Source organism: Ixodes scapularis, unplaced genomic scaffold, assembly GCF_016920785.2.
Source record: "Ixodes scapularis isolate PalLabHiFi unplaced genomic scaffold, ASM1692078v2 ptg000312l_1___fragment_3__unscaffolded, whole genome shotgun sequence".
Taxonomy (NCBI): Eukaryota; Metazoa; Arthropoda; class Arachnida; order Ixodida; family Ixodidae; genus Ixodes; species Ixodes scapularis.
In genome coordinates, this window is record NW_024609958.1 from 107,175 (window position 1) to 129,727 (window position 22,553).

Genomic DNA, 22,553 nt, shown 5'->3' on the forward strand with positions numbered 1-22,553 from the left:
CAATATGTCTTTAGTTTCTTTCTGGATTAAAAAAAAAAAACAATTCAATATTCCGGTTGACACTCGGACAAAAATATACGTCGTAAATTTTACAAATATGCTTTGGTCTTTCTGGGCCCTGTTTCTTCTTTTAAACCAAGCTGTCATAAAACAAATTTATAATATAAAAAGATATGTTAGGGCTATTTTTACGGCGCGAAACGAATTTGTAGTTGGCGCCCGCAGGAGCCCGAGGAAAAGTGGCTACTACAGTCACGTGACTGGCCACTATAGTCACGTGGTGCTCGCTGTCTTTCAACAGCTTACGCGGGCTCTAAAAGTTACTTAATAAACTTCGTTTTAAATGCAAAAGGAAAAAATAAGTTTGGGAAGCAACTGTTAAAGCCCATTAGAAGCTCCCGAAAAGGGCGCAAGCACCACGTGATATAGACCTGTACGCCTGTGAGAAATTGACGGCGGCGGCTTGTCGGAGTGTTCCCTTCCGGCGGCGGCGCGCTATGCTCAGCGTGCGGCGGCGGCATGGAGGTTCTGGACTGGCGGCGGCGGCGGCGCAGCGTGGCGTCGCAAAGGTTTACCACGTGATTAGTGGCGGCTCCCGCGGACGCTAACTACAAATTCGTTTCGCGCGGTAAATATGGCTCTAGATTTTTTTGTTTCGTTTTTACATTATTTTAAGTCGTACTTTACCCATTCAGGCTTTTTGATTTTTTTTATTTATATGTTTTTTTTTAAGGTCGCATTTGCGATTCGACATGTGGACCCAGGTGCCACCTCGAGAGTAGAATTATCGAAGGTTTTGTTCGCTAACCCGATGTGAACTGTTTAGGCGTCCGCTGAGAAGCGGCGTTCGCGTCGCACTGGCCATGCCCACTTCCACCGCAGACACTTGTCGGTCGGAAACCGGTGATGTGCCACTCTGCTGCATTTCTCCGCAGTGTTGTTGTGCCCTCCAGCAGGGTGTCAATCCCCTACCCCACCCACCCCTCACCTTTCCGTCCATCGCATACTAGACACAGCACGCAAAACTAACAACAGCTCATTATTGAGATCGTGCGACACCTAGACGGTGCGCGGGAGGCCACACGAGAAGGCAGTGGTTGGCCGCGCCACCAACGTCAGCGTCCACGTTTAGAAAGGCTGTACCCGCTCTGACCTCTTCTCGCAGCACCTTTGCGCCGTCGGCGCCTTCTCGCAGCCGTGTTTCTCGATCTCGCCCTGAAGTAAAGGTGTGACACCATGAAATTCGAAAACCTACCCGCGTCCAGCCTTCTCTGAGTGTGTTTTCACTTCATTCGACCCGCAGGAGTAGCTTGGAGCTTGGTTTCAATCATCTGTCCTGCAGTTGTAAGCGGCAACGGCAGCAACACGACGCCACGTTTTTTTGCTTCTCCTCCGGAATATGCCTCCGCAAAGCGTTCGTGTTCGCGGCGGTCTGGAAGTCACTATGAGACGACGTTCATCAGAGCCAGTAATTGATAAAATTTACGTGAGAAGTATTTTTCGCTCTTTTTCAGATCAAATGGCTCCTCGCTTGCCGACGGATTGCGTAGACGTGCTGGAATTGAGATGATTGCGACGGTTTTTGCCAACGCATGAAAGGGATCTGTGTTCTCATGTTCGAGGTGTCGTGTGAAAAAGTTAGCGCCGAGTTCGGCCCTGAATGTAGCGCTGCGCTAAGGTAAGCCAACTTTAGAAACTAAGGTTGGCTGCTACACAGAATCTCTATGCCAGTCAGGTCGCGTTCAATACGAAATGTTTTTTGCGAGGAGCTGCATTGTGGCACCACTGCCTCGTCGCACACTTCAAATTGCTACAACCAGGGATGGGAAAAAAACATGCAAATATGTATTGAAATACAAATACGAAATACTTCGTCAAAAATGTATTTAATTACAAATCTAATTACATTTCCAAAAAAGCATTTAATTACAAGATACAAATACAACCAAATGTATTTGGTCTCCTCCAATTACTTTTCCAAATACATTCCTCCAAATTTGCGTCAGCGACTTCAGGGCACCTGCAACGGGTTTCTGGGTATCTCATTTTTATTTTGGATCGCACACTCGGGAGTTAGTGTGCGAGGCTCTAGTAAAGTAATAGAAATATAATCACACAAAAAATGTAATCAGCTTGAACGGAATAGGTGAAAAAAGTACAGAACTTCAAGCAGCTTTTTTTGTCGATTACATTTTGGTATAGAGCAACAAAGAACCGAGACGACCAAGACGCGCAGCACTAGCTACAGAATTTTTTTATTGTTGCAACTCATACCAGTTAAGAAACTCTGGACGACCCGCGCATTTAGAATGTTCCAGGTAAAAATATGGATGGTAATCAGGCTGGAAAGCATCACAAGTTGTCACAGGAACGTATTTAGCAAGTCTGCCTGTGAACGTCGATTTCGTCATTATTCTTGCCCTGGACTAGCACCGTAATCACAAAGTCACTAAACGCTTGTGCTTGATTGAGAGACGCTGCGTTGGTGCAGAACGTAGTTTTCTTCCTGCTCTGGACAGTGAAAATAAATTTGAGGGATGTATTTTCGCCCGCAAAATTGTATTTAATTACAATTGTATTTGAAATAACCACGTTTTAGTATTTAAATACACACGTCAAATACATTACCCAATTTGTAATTAAATACAAATGCAAAATACACAAAGTATTTAAAATACGTATTTCAAATACTTGTATTTGAAATACTGCCCATCCCTGGCTACAACGTACAACGAGGAGGAAGGTTCTACTCATGGATACAACATCTGACGTCAAAATCGATTCCTCCGCTGCTCAGCGCTGCCAGTAGAGCGGAAGTTAGTGATTCCGACGCGTAAGTTTTAAAATTTGTTTTCTCAAGAGATAATAAATATTTTGATGATATATTTCGTAGGCTTATTCAGGCGGAAATGTTTAGAACACGGTGAATGTCTTATCCAAATCTATGGCAACTGATGTTTCGCAGAAGCTTTCCTTTAAACGTGTAGCCTCTACGTTCGGAGGAAACAATTGTACTGTCGAATTTCGAGGCTATATTTATGTCATTCTTTCTATTTTAGGAGGACGTTCCTGTTAGACTGATTATGTATCGCAATATCAGCAACATACTGCTCGTACTTTTCGCCGTGGTTCTTATTCTACCGGCATTTCAAGGCGGTAAGTCATATTAGAGATGTAGATATTGAATAAACATAAGATTGTGTTTCCGATTTCTCTCGAAATTTTTTTGCCAGTTTTACTTCTTTAAGAAACATCTGTGATTGGATGCCACCAGTGTTCTCTTAACATCGTTTGATATTGCAACCATTGCTTTAGAAAGGCTGTAACAGGATGTGTTAATGCACATTTCACCAGAAAAAAGTCAGCGCATCGTAAAGCATTTTGAGGTGCCCTGAGGAGGTTTCTGAGATCGCCTAAATACGGCGATAACTTGCTCCGCGGGTTCTAAGCATCCCAGAAGTCCATAAACCATAACGATGAGCGACTGATTTCTCTATTAAAAAAACAATGAAAGATTCAACAAACCGAAGCCATCTCCGGCGATGGGAGGACCACTGTTCCGGAAGCAGGGACGACATGTGACGAATGAAAACGTGACATTTCGATGAGATTGCAAACGCTGTTATTAGAAAATCTGTATGCTTTTGTAGATGATAAAAGCAAATGAGAGTAGTCAAAAAGTGTTCTTTTTTTTTTTTTTGTGGAGCGAGAACGTAATACTGCAATAATCGTCTAAAAAAATAACTGACTATGCTTGTTTTTTTTGTTTTTTTCTCCTGCGGGATAGTTGTATCCAATCGTCAGCTTTCGAGCGCGCGCTCGCTGGATTGAATCGTAGACCGGGCTGTTAGGGAACGAGCTGTGCGCATACAATACATTACTCCGCGGTTCCGCTAGTTCAAGGCGCCATAATCATTCGCTTGCTATGGGCTGACAGTGGTCCTTATTTCAAAACATGCTCCTCCCTTTGCCTGAGAGGACCTTGATGTGTTCCAGTTTTTGATTGCATTTTTAGTAGGAAATCTGGCGCGTATTGTAATGATTTAGGAATTTATGGGATACTTAGAGCCAACAGAGTGAGTTATCTACCATATTGAGGCGATCTCAGAAACATCCTCAGGGCATCTTTATGAGTCTTATACACGCTACACTGTTGAACTTCTCATCTTTCGTCTATTGCATGCGTTCAGGTGATTGGATTATCTTGGTGTCGCAAATGAAGCGGCCGCAACCCCCCGGAGTAGTGCGGTTTTGGAAGCTGTAGAGAGGATTAAGGAATCACTTATTAAAAATGCACCTAATGTGTAGTGCTAAAAGTATAACGGATGATCATATTTAGTTATGTAATCTAATGTTTTTTGTAGGTGTCCCAATTTGCAAATCTACCATTCAAATGTTTTGTTGGATAACATGAAATGATTAATAATGTAGTGATTGCGCAGGCGAGCTGGGGGATGTTAACCATTTTGTTCTTAGCCCGAGACTGAGGCAGGAAAAGAGGAAAGTTTCAAAGTAGAAGAAAAATGAACAGTCGAGGACACGTCTCTCTATACACTTCGTGCGACGCGACTGGCGCGCCGCCGCGCGGCCGGTACCGAAGGTAGGCAGTGAGAACCCCAGAGAAAACGAAACCGAAACCACGCCGCGTACGTTGGTACGCATTCAAGTCGGAATGGTGCTGTTGCGCTGGGTTCGCAGCCTGTGCTGCGTCATTAAGTGTTTCAATAGTTATGCGCCGTATCTCGTGGAGACAAAGTTTCACAGTTTTTCACCTCGCCAATGTTTTGTGGGACAGCGACAACGATAGAGCCGTGCCGTACGACACGAGAAATTTGGTGTCCCGATCATGTCTGCCACTGACATATTCTACACTGCCGCTTTGCGCTCTGCGTTTGTTTTCGTACCAGTAACGCCAACATGTGTCAGCGCCGATGGGACGAACTGAAATGCCATCCCACACTCGCGGGTATGCAGTGCCAATTTCGTTGGAGGAATGCCCTCCAAAGAAGTTTCGTCCCCATTGTACGTGTCGATGATATTTTCGGAGAAATATGGCACGCAATCTGTACTTGATGAAGAAAGATTCGAACGGTAAAAAAAGTGACAAATATAAATCTAAAGAAAACAGCCATGAAACTCGGAATCACTGGAGAATCGGCGTTTGAGTATGGAAGTTTATGTGGTGTGCTTGTTCTTGATCAGCCTCCTTTTTGGATGTGGAAACACTGGCATCCCGAGTTCTGTAGACAACATTTTTTTTTCTCGGCTTTAGAGTCACCTATCGCAAAGTGGTTCGAACTTGAAGTACCGTCCACTGGTCCCTTCCTACCTGTAAAGTGTGCACCTCCAACGATGAGTGGTATTTTCTGACAGCCTTAGACGGTCAAAGCCAGTTCCCATTTAGTTACGCCGCCCAAACTAAATTTCCACCTGGTTTCGCTATGCCAACTATTTTTGTTATAATAAGTGTTGTGTCAAGTGACGGTCATGTCAAAGTACCTGTGGGCCGAAAATCAGCACCTCGCACAACAGGTTATTACACAACGGCTGACCGCAAAAGCACTTGGCAGCCAAACCGTGTGTTGGCCGACAACTTTGTTTTCTCGGCTTTGGAACCACCTTTCGTAAAGTTGTTTCAATTGGAAGTACAGTCCACTAGTCCCTTCCTACCTCTAAAGTCTCCACCTCCCCCGACCAGTGGTATTCTGTTGACAGCCTTTTCATGGTCAAAACCGGTTCCCGCTGAGTTACGCCTCCCAAACCAAGTTTTCACCTGGTTTCCCTATGCCACCTTTTTTTTGTATAATAAGTGCTGTGTCACGTTACTGTCAAGTCCAAGCACCTGTGTGCCCAAACCTGCACTTAGCAGAGCCCGCTATAACATAACATTTTGGGTCCAATATTGGATATACCGTACAGCTTTATTTCTTTATTCGTTAGAAACCACTTTCACACCTGTAATGAAACTTGGCACACCTCGTGCAGATACTTAGTGAACATCTCACTCGCCTCCAATATCATCGTCCCAGCAGACCTACGTTTACAGCGACGAGCGAAATAGATTTCCCACTCAAAGCAATTATGGTGGCGGCCGTCTTGCTTTTCGGAAAATTGCTCCAACTCCTTTTTTGGCCGCAACTAAGGAAATTACCCCTAATAACGACTAAAACTCAGTATATAAGAAGTGGAGAACATCTAGACACCCTTCTTAGGTCTGCCCGAGCTGTCATGCAACGTCACCCTCAACGTATCGCCTCAAAAAGCAAAAGTTCCGTCCGTGCGCGCTTCCGCCGCCACAGCTTGGCACGCGAAAAGGCGCCGCAGGCTGCTGAACGCGCCTCACGGTCGAACGCCAGCTCCTCCGCTAGCGGCGCTGCGCGCGTTTTTCAAAGCGCCCCCTATAGTTCCCGCACGGAGTGTATAGAGACGTGTCCTCGACTGTTCATTTTTCTTCTACCTTGAAACTTTCCTCTTTTCCTGCCTCAGTCTCGGGCTAAGAACAAAATGAAATGATTATTGTTATGAATAAAAATGATTGACAGAAGTAGAACTTAAAATCAAAGTTTAATTAGGCGAACTTCTATCTTCTATCTTAGAAAGGTACGAGCATCTTATGCAATGCTTGCGGAAACGCACAGTGCGTGCTAAGATAATGCAATTAATGCAATTGTGCAAGCGAGCTGGACAAGGATAACGATAATAACCCCTGGAGAAGGGGAGCAATGGGGACAAAGGACAAGCAAAAATCTCCGAACTGTGTTTGGAGGTTTGTGTTTGTTCTTTGTCGCCCTTGTTCTCCTTCTCCAGAGATTACTATCAGTGCTTGCGTTTGCTCGTATACGCAATACTAAAACTCACTATAATCTCCTTGCCTCGCTGTACCTTAAAGGGAGACTACAACGAAATTTCGGAGCTCATTTTTTGGTCTATATGTGCTCAAAAGAGCAGTATCACATGGAACTTACCAATATCTTTTTAAAAAAGTCTCGAAGAGAAATTTTAAAACGAATTAAACGATTAGCAAAGAGCACCTGGTGGATGTCGCTAACGCCTCGTTTGTAATGCTCGTCTAGGAACCTTGACAGCTAGTGACGGAGGTTGTCTCGTCTCCGGCCACGACGAGAGAAGGGGGGAAGGAGGAACTCCCCTCTTCTCGAGAATCCCTTTTATGTTTCGCAGAAGTCGCTATTGTCCCCCTAGAAGATTATAGAAGATTAACCCGTCGCTCAAAATTTGTACAAAAGCAGCCGCTTCGGTGGCTGGAACGACTAGGCCATCCTCTCGACGTCAGCCTCGCCGTAGCTTTGCTCGTCTTGAGACGACCTACGTCACGATTGCGTTGGATGTCACGTGCTCTAAGCTGGGCCTTCTCTTAGCGCTTGCCAGAGTGAGCCGTTTATAACGAAAAATACAGCTACCAGGATCAAAATACAACTGGCGATTGTCATTTACGGATATTGTGGATCATATTCAACCTATTTTTGAACACGACGGGGATATTTAAAATTTCGTTGAAGTATCCCTTTAAAGGGCAACTCCGCTCAATTCCAAAAAATTTAGGCTTCCATGTGATTCACATTCACAAAGCACCACTTAAACAACTCTACGTCTTCGGATTCGCGAAATATAGAATATTATTTTTGTAATCCTAATTTAAACATCAGCAGATACCGAAACCGAAACCTCGGTTGCGTCAGGCCACATTGGTCTCGGGTCGTCAGAGTCATGGCCACGTGACGTCGAACCACGTGGTCTTGTGACGTTCGGGAGGGAGCGAAAAACAGGACACGCGACGCGGGCAGGTCTTTTTTTTTTTTTTTTTTTTTTATTGGACGCGGGCAGGTCGCTTTGCATGGCGTGGATGGTGATGGCCCGGGGGAGAGGGGTAAGGGGAGATGACGAAAGAGGAGAAGGGGAGCGGAGAAACCGGAGAAACCGACTGATAAGCGCGCAGGGCAGCGCAAACTAGCGCATCCGTGTTACGGTGATCACGTGAACGCCCGGTCAGCCAACACCGGGACGAGAAACTCATGACGTCATTGTTCAATTTCGCTCTGAGAAGTAAAAACAAGCAAAACGTGAGAATGACGTAGTCTTGCCTCTGACGTAGTGGTTCAACGTTGGCCGCTCCAACTCCGTGGCATTGGGGAATTGTAGTAGACCGTTTCCGCAGCGCGCTAAGCACCCGGATAGCGCTCCGTAATCCCCAACAAGACCTTGAACTATGGAGACAAGGCTGGCGGCGCGGATCCGCAGCTGCGGCGTTTTCTTCACGGATACTGTAGCGGATAAGGAAAACGGTCTACTACAATTCCCTATTGACTGCGCTGATGATTGCGCCTCGCGCCGCACGCTCGAGTTGGCAAATTTCGGCGACTTGGCTTGCTTGAAGGTTTGCTGGCCAGTTTATTAAATATATAAACGGAATTAGATCGTAATATTTGACATGGGTTCTTCCTATATGATACTGAAGAGGGCTACATAGTTTTCTAAATATCAAAAATGAAGCGGAGTTGCCCTTTAAAAAAAAGATTTTTTCCTTTTTTTTCAGAGGGGTTTTCGCTTGGACTTTACACTGATTTTCACTGCTACAGTTTTCTTGATCAGGCGGCAAATCTACTTTGCAAACTCCACGGATCTCAGGTAAGTCTTGCTAACAATGAAATACAAATGAGATATGTTTGGATAATCCAGAGACTCTCTAGCTTTTTTTATCATGCGAAAACTAATTATTGAATACCGTTTTTACTAAAAACCTGTGTATGAAATAAAAACCCGTAATATTTTAGGAAATACAAAATTACCAAAATAGTGACATATCGCGTAAACATGGGGGCCCATAAGGCGAAAATACATGGCGCTCTTTCTCTATCGTAATTTCTACTGGTGTCAGGTGGAGCAAGTAGCTTGACAAGCTCAAAAGCGGTAGGTATTCAAGAAGTGAAAACCCCTGGAACCGAAAATCCTGAAAGGTTTTATTTTGGAAAACGTTTCGGTCATTCACTAGCATAATATCACACAGTCCAAGCTCATTTAACACCTGGCAAAATCTCACAATGCTGTACGGTACGCTTGACGACTGCCAACGTCACTGATCAACTTACGCACTAAAAGCCGTTTCCTATACACCAACATACGGCTATGACGTCACGCAGCTGCGGTGGCGCTGCTGTCGTGGTAGCACATCCGCAGACACTGACGCGGATCTGGTTCCTGCACACCCCCAGTCTCCATCCCTGGTGCGCGCAAATCCGAAATTGTTTGTAAAGAGGTGCACCAGCACATTGTTGACAAACAAGCCCGCCTGTGGTGGGGGCACTGCGTTAGGGTCGCGTGCCGGTGTATACACATCTCCATGAATCTTCCGGCCACATAAAAGACAGCCTTTTTCGAGCCCATGCAATGGGTTTTAGGCGAGTCTCTCATAATCGTCCTTGCTAACCATGGGGGACTGTCGATTTAGATAGGCGCAATATCAGGTATTGCTGGCGGATAAATTTTCTCCTTTTCCTGCTATTTTTTGCGTTTCATGGTGTATCTGTTTTCCCGAATAGATTTAAAAACACTGTATTACATAAAAAAAAAAAAAAAGGTCGATGCTTAGGTGTATTACTGCATAAATTTCCGCAAAACTAGATATGGATGGCATAGGAAATGAGAGAGAGAGAGAGAGAGAGAGGGGGGGGGGGGGGGGTCGCTTGAGAGTCGCGTGAACTGCCCGTGCCTCAGAGGAGGCAAGTTCGGTAGCTGTAAAGAGCGATGAGTAAAGATTGCGGAATCGCGGCTGCCGGAGCGGTGTCTATCGCCGTTTCAATCAGACAGGAAGGAGCGCGTTGCGTTGAAGCGAGCAAGCCAGCAGATGAGAAATTCCTGCAGAAACCACTATTGTTTGTTGTCTATGAATTGCAATAGCATTCGTCTACGACAACCTCAAGGTCGATGTTTAAGACAACGTCGAGGACGACGTTCCAAAGGACGATATCAAAGACGACGTCTAGGACGACCTCTACAGTAACCTCTAGGGCGATCTTAACGACGACCTCTAGACCCCTAGGACGACCTCAAGGAGGACCTCTAGGACGACCTCAAGGAAGAACTCTAGAACGCCCTCATGGACGACGTCCTACAGGACGACTTCAAAGATGACGTCTAGGATGACCTCTAAACGAACTCAGGGATGACCTCTACGATGACGTCGAGGGCGAAGTCAAAGTCGTGAAGTCCTTCGCAGAAGGTGCGAATGTAAAGAGTGAGAATGTGAGCTGAAATGGTCTACTGCGCAAACCTACTGCGCATTAGGAGCCCCTGTTATCTGTGCGACATCACTTCCATGAGCAAGTTTTCGTTTCGCGACACCGATCTCCCAACTTTGCACCCCCTTTCAAGCGCGGAGAAAAACATAATTCTAGGTCGAAACTGTGAACTACTTTTGGGGTGTACGTTGCGCGAAAAAGAGAATGCTACTGGGGTGTTTTTTTGCTAACGCGAACACATTAACTGCTCATGAAGCGAAAGCGGAATTGTCTGTAGCAGCAAAACGGCTCCTAAATTCTCACTGGCTGCGACGCGTCATGTGGCTCCATAGCAACGGCGTCATCGTTGCTAAGGAGCCATCAGAACTGCTGGCTGCGCAGCGGGAAGCGGGGACGCGGGTATGCACTGGCCTGATGTTAGGCCTGACGTCAGGCCTATTGTTACGTTTTCAGATCTAACGTCGTCAACCTGTACACGCAGTTGTTTGACGTGAGGGGGAACGTAAGTATCCGCTGGCCTGACGTTAGGCCTAACGTTAGGCATGATGTTAAGCCTAACTTTGCGCTTTGAGGTACGTCAACCAGTACCCGCAGCTAAGGCGATGATGATGATGAGAGGGCACGTGATTTCAACTCGCACCGCGCCGAGCTTCGATCTCCCGCCGCTGCCTCACCCAGCAGCGCAGCAGTCACCAGCGAAAGCAAACCTCGAATCAAAGCGTCTCAAGTGGCATCTATATCGTGGGCGGCCACAACCATAGAGTTATTATAATGTACGCTAGAGGTTCAAGTGGCACTAGTGTGCTAAGTCAAATTTGGGGGTTTTACGTGCCAAACCAACGACGGGCATCTGGCACGCCCCAGCGGAGGACTGAGGATTAATTTCGACCACCTGGGGATCTTTTGACGTGCAACCGAAAGCTCGGTTACACGGCGCCTTCTCCGCAATAAGCCTCCGTCATATTGCGGGCACCTCGGTCTGGATTCGAACCGCTAGTGTGCTGACGCAAATTGAAGCAGACAGCAACCAGTCCGAAATTTACTTCCGGTAATGCATTTCTATGGTAAAGAGTGAGTGCATTTTCTCCCTGCGCTCGATCATAAGAGCAAATATCCCGAATAATTCGCACGTACTAGGTAGCTTGTAACATTTCTCAGTCAGGCCGATAAAATAATTGGTCAGTTACAGCGTTTATCTTTCAAATTTATCGCATTAAAAACGGTGCTTTAACGGCTCCGCAGGTGTATTTATGTGCACTGTCGGGCACTGTTACCACGAAGACAACGTCGGCGCTTTTCAGCGTGAGGGATATACGTGCCAAACGAACGAAGGACATCTGGAAACCAAGGGAGACGGCAAGAACTACGCAGCAACACTGGATCAGTAACTACCAGTGCATGTACGATTAAAATAATTTGAAGGCCACGTAATATAGTCCGATTTTAAATAAGTAAGTACCGCTTTGCTCTTTCTGCTCGTGAAGATGTGCGAAAATATTTGTTCAGCGTCGAAAACATCACCCGCACCCTCGAGAGCTTTGAGAACAAGTGCCCGATAAAAGCTGCTTGACAGAGAAAACAATATGAAGAGACGCCTTTCTTAGACCACGTACTTTATTCTCTATTTGAATGTTTTTATCCGCTTATGCACTACGGGGTCATTTTCATATAGTGAAAGGACTGGCATATTATGAATATATAAGCGTCACCGGGGAGCTGGCGAGCCTTGAACACACTCTATATTCCTTTCGATTGTAATTTTGCTTAGAATCGTCGCTTGTTTTTACACACCTGCTGTGGAAGACATGTTTGGGACTGAAATGCAGCGAAGTTAAACATCGTTCACTGATGAAGAAAAATGCGCTAACTAAAGCAATTACACTTTTACAATGTTAATCAAGGTACGTACTATTCGGTACGATACCAATAACCAAAGTGTTTCGTGTTATTTTCCGGCGAAGAGACAAAATGCACATGCGTTTTCCCATAGGAATGCACAGGAGCACCACAAAAGTAGACTGGTTGCTGTCTGCTTGAATCGGCGTCACGAAAGTCGCGTAGACACTAGCGCCAGTTGAACCTCTAGCGTACATTATAATAATTCTATAGCCGCAACATCGGCCGTAGCGAAATGTGGCCGTCCACGCCAGCACTCGGCGGCGTTCAATTTGGCAGTAATCATGCTAAGATATTGAGGTGGGCTAGTTGGATATGCATGATGTAAAAATTAAATAGCGCAAAGGTTAGACAAAGGACAAAGGACAGAACATGTAGACAGGACAAGCGCTATAGCGCTTGTCCTGTCTAGATGTTCTGTCCTTTGTCCTTTGCCTAACCTTTGCGCTATTTAATTTTTACATCGGGCAGTAATCCCTTTCGCATTCGAAACTCTTAAAAAAGGCTTAGATGTCCTTGGATCTCTTTTTTTTTATGACGGTTTAAAAACCGCCGCCCGCTCAGCCGTGCCAATCGACAAAGCGCTTAGCTGTCAAAAATTATTTACAAGAGGAGATACCCAAAAGGCATGCATATTTCTGGCCCGCATATGACGTGATTAGCGACCTCCACGATAGGATTTGTACATGAAATTTAGCAAGTCTGAGCATTCGAAGAATGCGGCGCGCAAGTTCGTCTGCTTCTTGGACAAGAATTGGGAGGATGTCAGAACGTCGAGCTCTAATTGGCTGACGGAAAAAATATAGTGGTTAGACTTCAAGGCATCTAGCATTGAGGTTTACCCACTATCCTTTCAATCAAGACCAATATCAGCGCTCGGCGTCGTTTGGACGTCACCGCAACTCAGTGGTGGTTGTAATGGGAGCTGGAGCGCTCGCCCCCTCTAAAACGTCTTCGCTCCTTTCTTTCTTTTTGTTTGAAGAATGCGGGAGCAGTCTTGTTCACTGGAAGTGGCCAGTTGACTTTGACGATGTACACCAGTCACACCGGTGTGGCTGGTGTACATCAGCCACACCTCACAGAGGCGTGGTTGGTGTTCAAGAATCAGTGAGCTACCGCTCACTGATTCTCGAACAAATGCGTCAGCATTTCGCGCAGCGGTTGTATTTAACAAAGCATTGTGAATGCAGCCTCTGAGCAGTTTTCCGCGGTGTGAACATTCCTGAAAACCATCCTTCTCCCTGATGCAAGCAGATCAGTTGACTTAGAGTGTGGATGAGGGACGTGCACGCGGTGCGCGTAAGCGGACAGAGCCATTTCGTAACGCGCATTTATTCATAGCGAACATACGTTTAATCCTGCGGCGGATGGATCATGCACATGAGCGACCTGTGAAAGGCGAAGTATATCACATATGGCGCCGTACAGGCACTCTAATGGTGAATTCCACTCGTAGATCTGGAGCGCTTTCCAAAATCCGCGAGGGAGGCAAAATTCCGCTCCGTGGGACCCGCTCCGAATCGACGAGGGGAAGATAAACTCGCATTTTTGGAGCGGCCTCCCCCACACTTCTCCCCACCCCTTCTCCCTCCGCCGTACAAAATGGCCGCTGCTCGAACTTGACCGGCCCACCAACGCCTCAGCCAGCTGATCTTTCCGACGACCAGTGACGACTGTCACTGCTTAGCTGCAGAAGTAACACGCTACACAGGCCGGGCGAAATTATACGTACCACGGCGCCCATGTCACAAATAACGAAGACGTCCGCGTTCGGCGCCGTCACATACCTTTCGGCCGCCTCGAAGCAGCGGGGCACGGACAGCGATTGCCAGCGGTGGAGTTCAGATTTGTAGTACGACTTTAATAAACCCAGAGGTAACAAGCCATCACTTGCGCGGTCGTTGCCTAACTACTTCTTGCTTTATTTCACGGGAAAATGCCGACGGAATGCAGTGTAAAAAGGTAAACAATCACTGTCTGCGGAATGAATAGGCCTAACCTTGCGTCTGCCTCCGGCTTTTCTGGTGTTCTTTTTCTCGTTCTTCCTCTCACGATCACAGATGTCAGCGCTTACGATTTGCCACACTCCACATTCCCGGCTTTTTATCCCTGATCTACGCGAGGTAGAAGCGTTCGAGCCGTCACAATCCAGAGTAAACAACCGACGCACCCGAACAAATCCAACTCCACGACCCGGCCACCCGGCCGTGGCGCGACCGGCCCGCTGATCTCTCCAACCTCGCCGGGCATATGCACCGCGGATTTAGACGGAAATCACGTGGGCCGCTCTGTCAACTTCTGGAGAGATCTGTGAAATCCCGCAGAGCAAGTTCGGCGGAGTTTGGGGCGCTCCGTGGAGCAGGCGCTGCCAGAGATCCACGAGCGGAAGATGACCAACTTGAGCCAGATCTGCGAGCGGAATACGCGCGCTCCAAATGGAGCGCTTTTGGAGCGCTCGAGATCTGCGAGCGCAATTCACAATAAGAAGAAAAAGGGGGTGGTCAGGTGCATCAGGCGCACATGCCGCCTTTTCCTGGAAGATGCACCCTCTGTTACCGAGCCAGTGTAATTATACACGGACAATGAGCATCCTCCTCTGCTTTAAAAACCTCTAGGTGTATCAGTGCACCCAGCTTTGTACGCCACCACGCTAGCCACACGCTGTTTCTTAGGAAGTATGGAGCTGTCCTTTTCAGTCGGTATTGACAGTAGAGTCGACGCTATGCTTCTTTAAGGCCAATCGGGTCTCCATGTAGGATCACGTGACTACAGTCTCAAAGCTAGAGATAAGGCAGAGCCCGGCACCAACCTGCTATCCGTGCCAAGGTAACGAATATAGCATCCACTGAACTATCAACTTTGGGTCGAACTTTCAAGAGGATATAAGTGACAAATCCTCTCGTTTTATTCACTGTTGGGGATGCCCCTGAAGTTAAGCCATTGCGAGGGTACCCCCCTTTTGGCCTTGAAGAAGCTGCTATTTTCCTAATCCCCTGACAGCTTGGAAGAGGGTTTGCAGTCGCCGGGCCAATCAACTGGAATTTTTTTGTCCCTTGACTCCGCTGTCTGGGCGCGGGTAATTGCAGGAGCGTGATCATGTGGTAAAGGTTTCACGGATGACGTAGTAGCTCTTTCCGATCCCGGAACGTCTGGTTCCCGACCTAGTTTCTTTGATTATAATGCAATTAAATGCAAAGGTGCTGTTCTGCGACTAGCGGGGCTGCCGTAGATTTCCTCCGCGACGACGTATTCGACGGTACCAATGCTTCCAGTGCTTAAAAATTCCTACCCTTATCGGAAACAAGCGATTTCTTCAAAAAAAAAAACAAAAAAACAAGGAATTCATGTGATGCGTTTAGTGTTCGGTTAGGCAAATTACTGCTTCTGCCACATCGTGTTGAATCTTCACGGACCTCTTTCTTTTCGTTTTTGTGTTTGTGTGGTTGTTCTCCAGTGCCCGTGTCGACATACACTGTAAAAAATTTCCGTAATTTTACAAACAATTTGTCGTAATTCTGACGGACAGTGTGTCCGTTTCTTACTTAACGGACATAAAACCCGTTTTTTGTTAGGTTGAATAAAATAGTACAGTTGTGTGCCAAAGAGTACCATAGTAGAGGATAAAAATGTTAGAAGTGCTTTTATCGACTAATCCTGCTAAGAGCAATTCGTTATAGTAAAGAGGCCAAAGACTATACCAAGAAACCCGCAGTACCCTGCAAAAGGAACAAATAAAAGTGGGGGGAAACACAAAATAGAAATCAAGTAAAAGTCTGCAATTCACGTTAAAGCACATAGGCACTGCTCTACCTCAGTGGGAGTGAAGGTAGCGAGTTTCCTGTCTACAGATGTTTTCGAGCTTGTGATGATTGTTAGGGGGGTTTTGCGGGAGTGCAAATAAAGGGATTGCCAGAACAGTGAATACCACACCAAGAAGGAAGGCTGTTGCTCTACAGTACGAAACGGTTGAAAGGCACCAGCCCAATTCTTGCAAACAACTCCCTTCAGTGCTGTCTCATGAACTTGGAGTTCCACAACGCTGTTTAGGAGGCATAATAAGACAACCCGCTGGAGGGCCACACTTCAGATCAACTCTGGTCGTCCATTGAAGGGCCAGAATTCTAGCCAATGTCAAAGCAGTGAGTGATCCGGAGTGAGCTTGGCTGCCGAAGAATAGTGTATAGTTGCCCTTCGATGAACACTTTCAACTGATCTTACAAGATCAACCTCACAGGAGTCTCATATGGAGCTGCAATACTTTAGGTGTGGCAGGACCAGGGCTGTGAAAAACATGGGCGTACCAACCTGGTGGTCAAGGGGGGCGCTTGTCCCCCAGTTCTTAGAGTGGGGGGGGGGGGGGGGGGGCAAGTCATGTGTTTTGCCCCCCCCCCCCCCTAAAACAGGCCACCACTGGGCAGGGCAAACACTGGCTGGCAGCGCCCAAGGGATACCAAGGGCACCGCTTCTCGGTCCCGGAGGGGAGGAGGGGAGGGGAAGGGGGTTTAGTTTGCCCCCCCCCCCCCCCACTCAAAACCAAGTTGGTACGCCAATGGTGAAAGGCACGTAAGTCTGTTATGGCCTGGTCTACTGGACACGCTAAGTACAAAACCCAGTGTTTCGCACGTTTTGAACAAAACTGTCGTCAGGCTGTGCGAAGAAGCATAGCTGGCTGTTTATAGTAGACCTTGTCGATGTTGTTCTGCAAACCCTGGTGGTTTCTTGGGCCACCTGATAAGCGGCACCAGTATCAGGTCGTCCGTAACAGCAGTGGAGTTGATTGCAGGAATCACGATTAATAAACATGTTGAGAACAAGTGGACTGAGCACACTGTACCGTCGAACTGTCGAGTATTTGGGGCCACTGGAAATGGTTCCATGGTATACACTGCACTCCGAGCGACTCAACTTGAAGACGTCTAGTATGCACACATTTAATTAAATCGTGTTAATGAGCACCAGTGGCTCGCTGGGCAGGTCAAAGGACTCAGCTTTCACGGAAGCCAGGTAGCATGCACAGTATAGCAGCCCCTTGCCATGCTTGTGAGAGGTTCCAGCTCCAGGTCGTGGCGTCGCCAAAAGGGTAGTAGAAAAGGTACCACGACCAGCACACCCCTACAGTTCTTTGCACGATCCTTTCTGTAAGCAGTGTGCTCCACTGTAGCAATCGTCAAGGTGACTGCCATAAACCGAATCCTGCATCCACGCTTTACATGCCGCTAGAACTGTTCAGGGATGTGTATCATGGAGTGAGTGAAGGTGCAGCAGCTTATTCGGGACCAAGTGCCCTGCTTAAGAACCACACTGCGAGTTGAGGCAACGCAAACCAGGGAGTACAGGGATGGGGTTCGTCTGGGCGGGCCAGGGTGGTGGAACACGGGGGGCAGCGTCGCTGGTTGCCCGGGCAGGCCAGAGTGCGGTGTCCGTACTCGACACAGCTGTTGCAATGATGGGCTCGAAGTTTGTGGGGACGGCAGCGAAATTAAAGGCGGCGGTAGTACACTGTGTAAGGGACATGGGTTCTGATGAAGGTGATGATGGCTGAACCTTTTGTGCCTACTCGCCTTGCTTGAAGGATGTCATCTTGATAAGACTCCAGATCCTTGATGATCTCGTCGGGGGTAGGTAGGAGTGGACGGGAGGGGAAATGTTTTGTAAGGTGATATTGGTGATGCGAAGTAGCCAGTTGACGATCGCTTCGTGATGGGTGCGGAGGACGGTTATTTTGCCGAAGGTGGAGCGACACGTCGGTACATGTATGAGTAAGGAGCTGTGCGGCTTGCAAGAACGCCGGCAAACTGTCCCGAGGCAGCGCAGCTGCGCCAGCAGGACGGACTGGGAGATGCACTATAACTACGTGAAGTTCGGGGTCAAAGTCGGCCGGAAGACGAGATTTGCGGGGCTTTCCAGGGGTGATCCATTTCCCACCTTGGTCGTCTCGCTCTAGAGAGATTTTCATGTCCTGTCTCAGGATGGACGCAGAGATATTGGTGAGCTGCGAAGCGGCGATGTCGGCTGTAGCCCTATTCGAAGCAGAAACGGGCGTGCCGCTCGCAGAACGAGACTCGAGCGAACCGAACTCTCGGCGGACGTGCTGCGGCGGGCCGACGGAGCGCGGCGATGTTTATACCAGGATCACGTACAGTCGCGTACAGTTCTCTGGGCTTTGCGGAGCCCGGAGAAGACGTCCGCTCTCGTCGGAGGTTTGCAGCAGTCTCCGGACACTGAAGGTAAGGGCGTTCACATCGCCGAGTTCACTATTGAAGGGGGGCTACTGAGGTTTTAAGAGCCACTGATCGTAGCCATCGCATTCCAAAGACACCGCGTTGTCGTAGATTGTTTTTCACCGGCTACGTCCTGTAGGGCTGAGGCCAGGGCTGGGAGATCCATCGCCGGAAACGCAGAGGAACCAAGCAACGACGTGAGGCTTGCCGAGTCGGTTCGTGGGTGTCGACGACATTCGAGCAACACTTCCAAGAAGACTGGATATTCTTTCCGGCGAGGACACAATACTTAGACAGCATGCTTGGGGCTGATGAGGATCGCAAGAGGTGGATAACAGGACAACCAATGCACAGCAAATAGGTCGAGCACGGTACACGGCACAATAGTGGTCGCCGCCATGTCTAATTGAAACGAAGCTGACGAAGCCAAGCCTGGCCAAGCTCCAGTTTAGTACACATTGCGCTTCGACATGCTTTATTACAAATACTTTTATAAATTTTAAAACAATTTTTTTATATCTTAAAGTTTTAATTTAAGTCGAATAAAACAAGCAAATTCACGTTGCGTCAAATAAACTTGGTCGGAACTCGGAACCAACGGGCATCGCCGCATCGCCATCGCCATCGTAACAAAACGCAAAAACTTTCAAAAACGAAGCGAGTTTCAAAACTTTCGCAACTTTCGGGCGCTTTCAGACTTTAGGGACAAACATCGAAGAACGTTCTTGGAAAAAGGAAGTGTCCTAGGTGCCGGCGTGCCCATAAAACCAGCTGTGGATATGAGTCTGTTGTGTATAGAGGGCGCTGAACTCATGCATTACCAATTGTATATAAGAGCATCACCATCGGCATAAAGATCAGTCAGCGTCCAGTGCCTGTCTCGTGTCAGTTCTTGTTCTGCGGCCTTCCGGCCGCGTTCGCCGGTCTACACCACATTGGCGCAGTCGACAAAAGCACAACCTCGGCAGCAGTCAAGATGACAGCCGTTCTTCGCAACTAGTACGCGAGGGGCGTTACCCATTAACGCAAAGATGAATACGTTCGGGCTGACATCGTTAGCCCCGTTTTTGGAGGCGCCGGGAGACCCGGCAGTGCCATGGCGGCAATGGCGAGAGGACTTCGAGATCTTTCTGCAGGCGACGGAAATGGACGCGAAACCGCCAGCACAACGAAAGGCGATACTTCTACAGTGTTTGGGGGTGGAAGGTCGAAGAGTGTTTCGCACGTTGGTTCCAGAGCCTGCGGCTGCACCACCGATAACTGCTGCTGCAACCGGAAGTACGCCGGAGAAGACCACATCAAAAGGGGGTGAGCCGGACGACTACACCGATGCACTTCGGTTGTTGGAACGACATTTCACGAACACTCTGAATGTGCTTGTCGAAAGACGGCGATTCATGTTGCGGCGACAGCTTCAGGAAGAACCGATACGCGCGTACGTCAGCGCCCTGCGACAGCTCGCGAGTACTTGCGACTTCGGTGACTATCTTGAGGCAGCGCTGCGGGATAAAGTCGTCGACGGAGTACGGAGCGTGGAGCTAAGACAGAAGCTGCTCATGAAAGGTTCACAGCTTACGTTGGGCAGGCCATGGACATCCTACAGACGTTCGAGCAGGCAGCGGAAGGTGCCCGTGTCTACGAGGAGGGGCGTGACGCTGCCATGGTTCAGCAAGTCGAGAGGGCAAGAAATCGTTCAGGAACAGGAGTCAGCGGTTCTTCAACAGTTCCGGACCGCAGGTGTTACAGATGCGGTGCTTCAGGACACCTAGCCAGTGCACGGGAATGCAGAGCGCGAGATAAGCGGTGTTCGAGGTGTCACAAGGTGGGACATTTTCAAGCGGTATGTAGAAGTACCGGGCAAGCGCGGGTGCAAGCGGTTCAGGACACGGACGGAAACGAAGAGTTGGGTGTCCTAACAGTCACACAGAACGAGCGAACCACTCTGATAGTCGACGTTTGCGTCGAGGGCGAAGTGATTCAGCTTGTCGTGGACACAGGCTCGTCAGTGTCTATCTTGCCAGCAAACATCTATCAAGAAAAATTTGCAAGACGGTTCGCCTTGGCTCCAGCAACGGTGACTCTGCGGGACTTTTCACAGCAAAGAATTCTAGTCTTGGGATGTTTTGTGGCTCAAGCGGCACGTGGAGGCGTGTCGTCAAACATTCGCTTCTATGTGGTGTCAAGGGGCATGGCGTTGCTGGGACTGGATGCGGTGCAACAACTACGACTGCATATCGACGGCGCATCGCTGGCGTGCCTACATACAACGGCGGGGCCACAACCTCTGCCTCCTGAACTTAGTGAGTTTTCATTCCTCTTTGCGGGGAAACTGGGACTTGCTAAAAACGTGGTACACGAAGTTAAACTGCGTCCCAACGTCAAACCAGTATCAGCAAAAGCTAGGCGATTACGGTTGATGTTGCGAGAACAAGTCTCTGCTGAGTTGTTAAGATTAGAGCATGAAAGCATTATCGAACGGGTAAACGCTTCTGAGTGGGTGTCTCCAATAGTGGTGGTAAAAAAAAAAAAGACGGGAGCATCCGACTCTGCGTAGATTTACGGGAGCCAAACAAGGCCATTGTCGTTGACGGCTTCCCGTTGCCGCACACGGAGGAGCTTTTGCACGCTTTGAACGGAGCAGCATGGTTCTCTAAACTGGACCTGGCGTCAGCCTATCACCAGGTCGAGTTGTCGGAAGACAGCCGGGCACTGACGACGTTTGCCACACATGAGGGACTGTTTCAGTTCCGTAGAGTCTGTTTTGGCCTTGCTTCGGCGCCCGCCGCGTTTCAGCGGATGATGGAAGAAATATTGAAAGGTTGCAAGGGCGTCCTATTGTATATTGACGATATTATTGTCTTTCGCAAAAATAAGGAAGAACACAACAGTCGTCTGCGCGAGGTCTTGCAGCGAATAGCGGCCGCTGGCCTGCAACTGAACACGAAATGTGTCTTCGGGGTAGAGGAATTGTCGTTCTTGGGTCACCATGTGAGCGCAAGGGGTCTCGCACCCCTCAAATCAAAAGTGGACGCGATTATCAATGCACAGACGCCAACGGATTTGGTGGGGTTGCGTTCTTTTCTTGGGCTCATGGGTTACTACTCTCACTTCCTCCCTCATTATGCAGAAGTGGTGGAGCCACTGCGGCGCCTTCTTCGCAAGGGCCAGGAGTTCATCTGGGACCAGAACGCTGAGGAAAGCTTCGGCAAGGCTAAGAACCTACTAGCGTCGTGCAGCGCGGTATCCATGTTTGACCGGTCCTTACCTGTACAGGAAACAACTGATGCATCGGCATATGGGCTGGGAGCGGTACTGCAACAGGTGATCGACGGTGAGACGCGTACGATAGCATTTGCATCAAGGACGTTGACGCCACAGGAACGCAAATACTCTACGGGAGAACGAGAAGCCCTGGCATGTCTGTGGGCTTGCGAGCACTGGCATGTGTACTTGTGGGGCAGAATTTTTGTGCTGCGAACGGACCACCAGGCATTGGTAACATTGCTCTCTACTAATGGCACCGGAAGGCGGCCACTTCGGATAGAGCGGTGGTGTGCAAGGCTGATGAGGTACAATTTTACTGTACAATACACGAAAGGAGAAGATAATGTAGTCGCTGACGCACTCTCCCGGTTGCCCTTGCTGTCCACAGAGTGCGACCCAGTAGAGGAGGTCATTGCGGTGGTGTCAAGCGTGGTAACAAAGAACCAATTGCAAGTGGAGACAGAGAAGGACGGCGTGTTACGGGAAGTGATGCAGTATGTCACATCTAGTTGGCCAGAAAAGAAATGTCTGTCAGGAAAGCTACTATCATTTTGGCGGATTCAAGAAGAGCTTTCTGTTCTGGAGGGGGTGCTGTTTCGTGCAGAGCGGGTGGTGCCTCCATCGACATTGGTGTCCAGATTCATCATGATGGCCCACGAATCGCATCCGGGCATCGTCAGGACAAAGGAGCGACTCCGGGAGCAGTATTGGTGGCCTGGGATGGACGAAGACGTGGAAAACTGCATTAGAAGCTGCGCTGTGTGCAAGGCATCAGACAAGTCTGCAAAGACCGCGGTGGCCCCTCTACAACCAGTGCAATGGCCCGAAAAGACCCTGGGAAAAGCTGGGCATGGATATTGTGGGCCCGATGGAACGAGCCCCTCCAGAGTGCAGATTTGCAGTAACTGTGATTGATTAT

At 48.3% G+C, this 22,553-nt stretch overlaps 1 protein-coding gene across 1 annotated transcript in view; it reads left to right on the plus strand.

Annotated features, from left to right (window-relative positions):
• The first annotated feature begins 3,083 nt into the window (after positions 1–3,083).
• LOC120836155 overlaps positions 3,084–22,553 on the plus strand; it is a 41,302-nt gene continuing 21,832 nt past the window's right edge. The window contains exons 1-2 of the mRNA XM_040223585.1: positions 3,084–3,156; positions 8,552–8,643. Coding sequence (XP_040079519.1) covers positions 3,084–3,156; positions 8,552–8,643 — 165 coding nt within the window. The remainder of the gene's footprint in view (positions 3,157–8,551; positions 8,644–22,553) is intronic.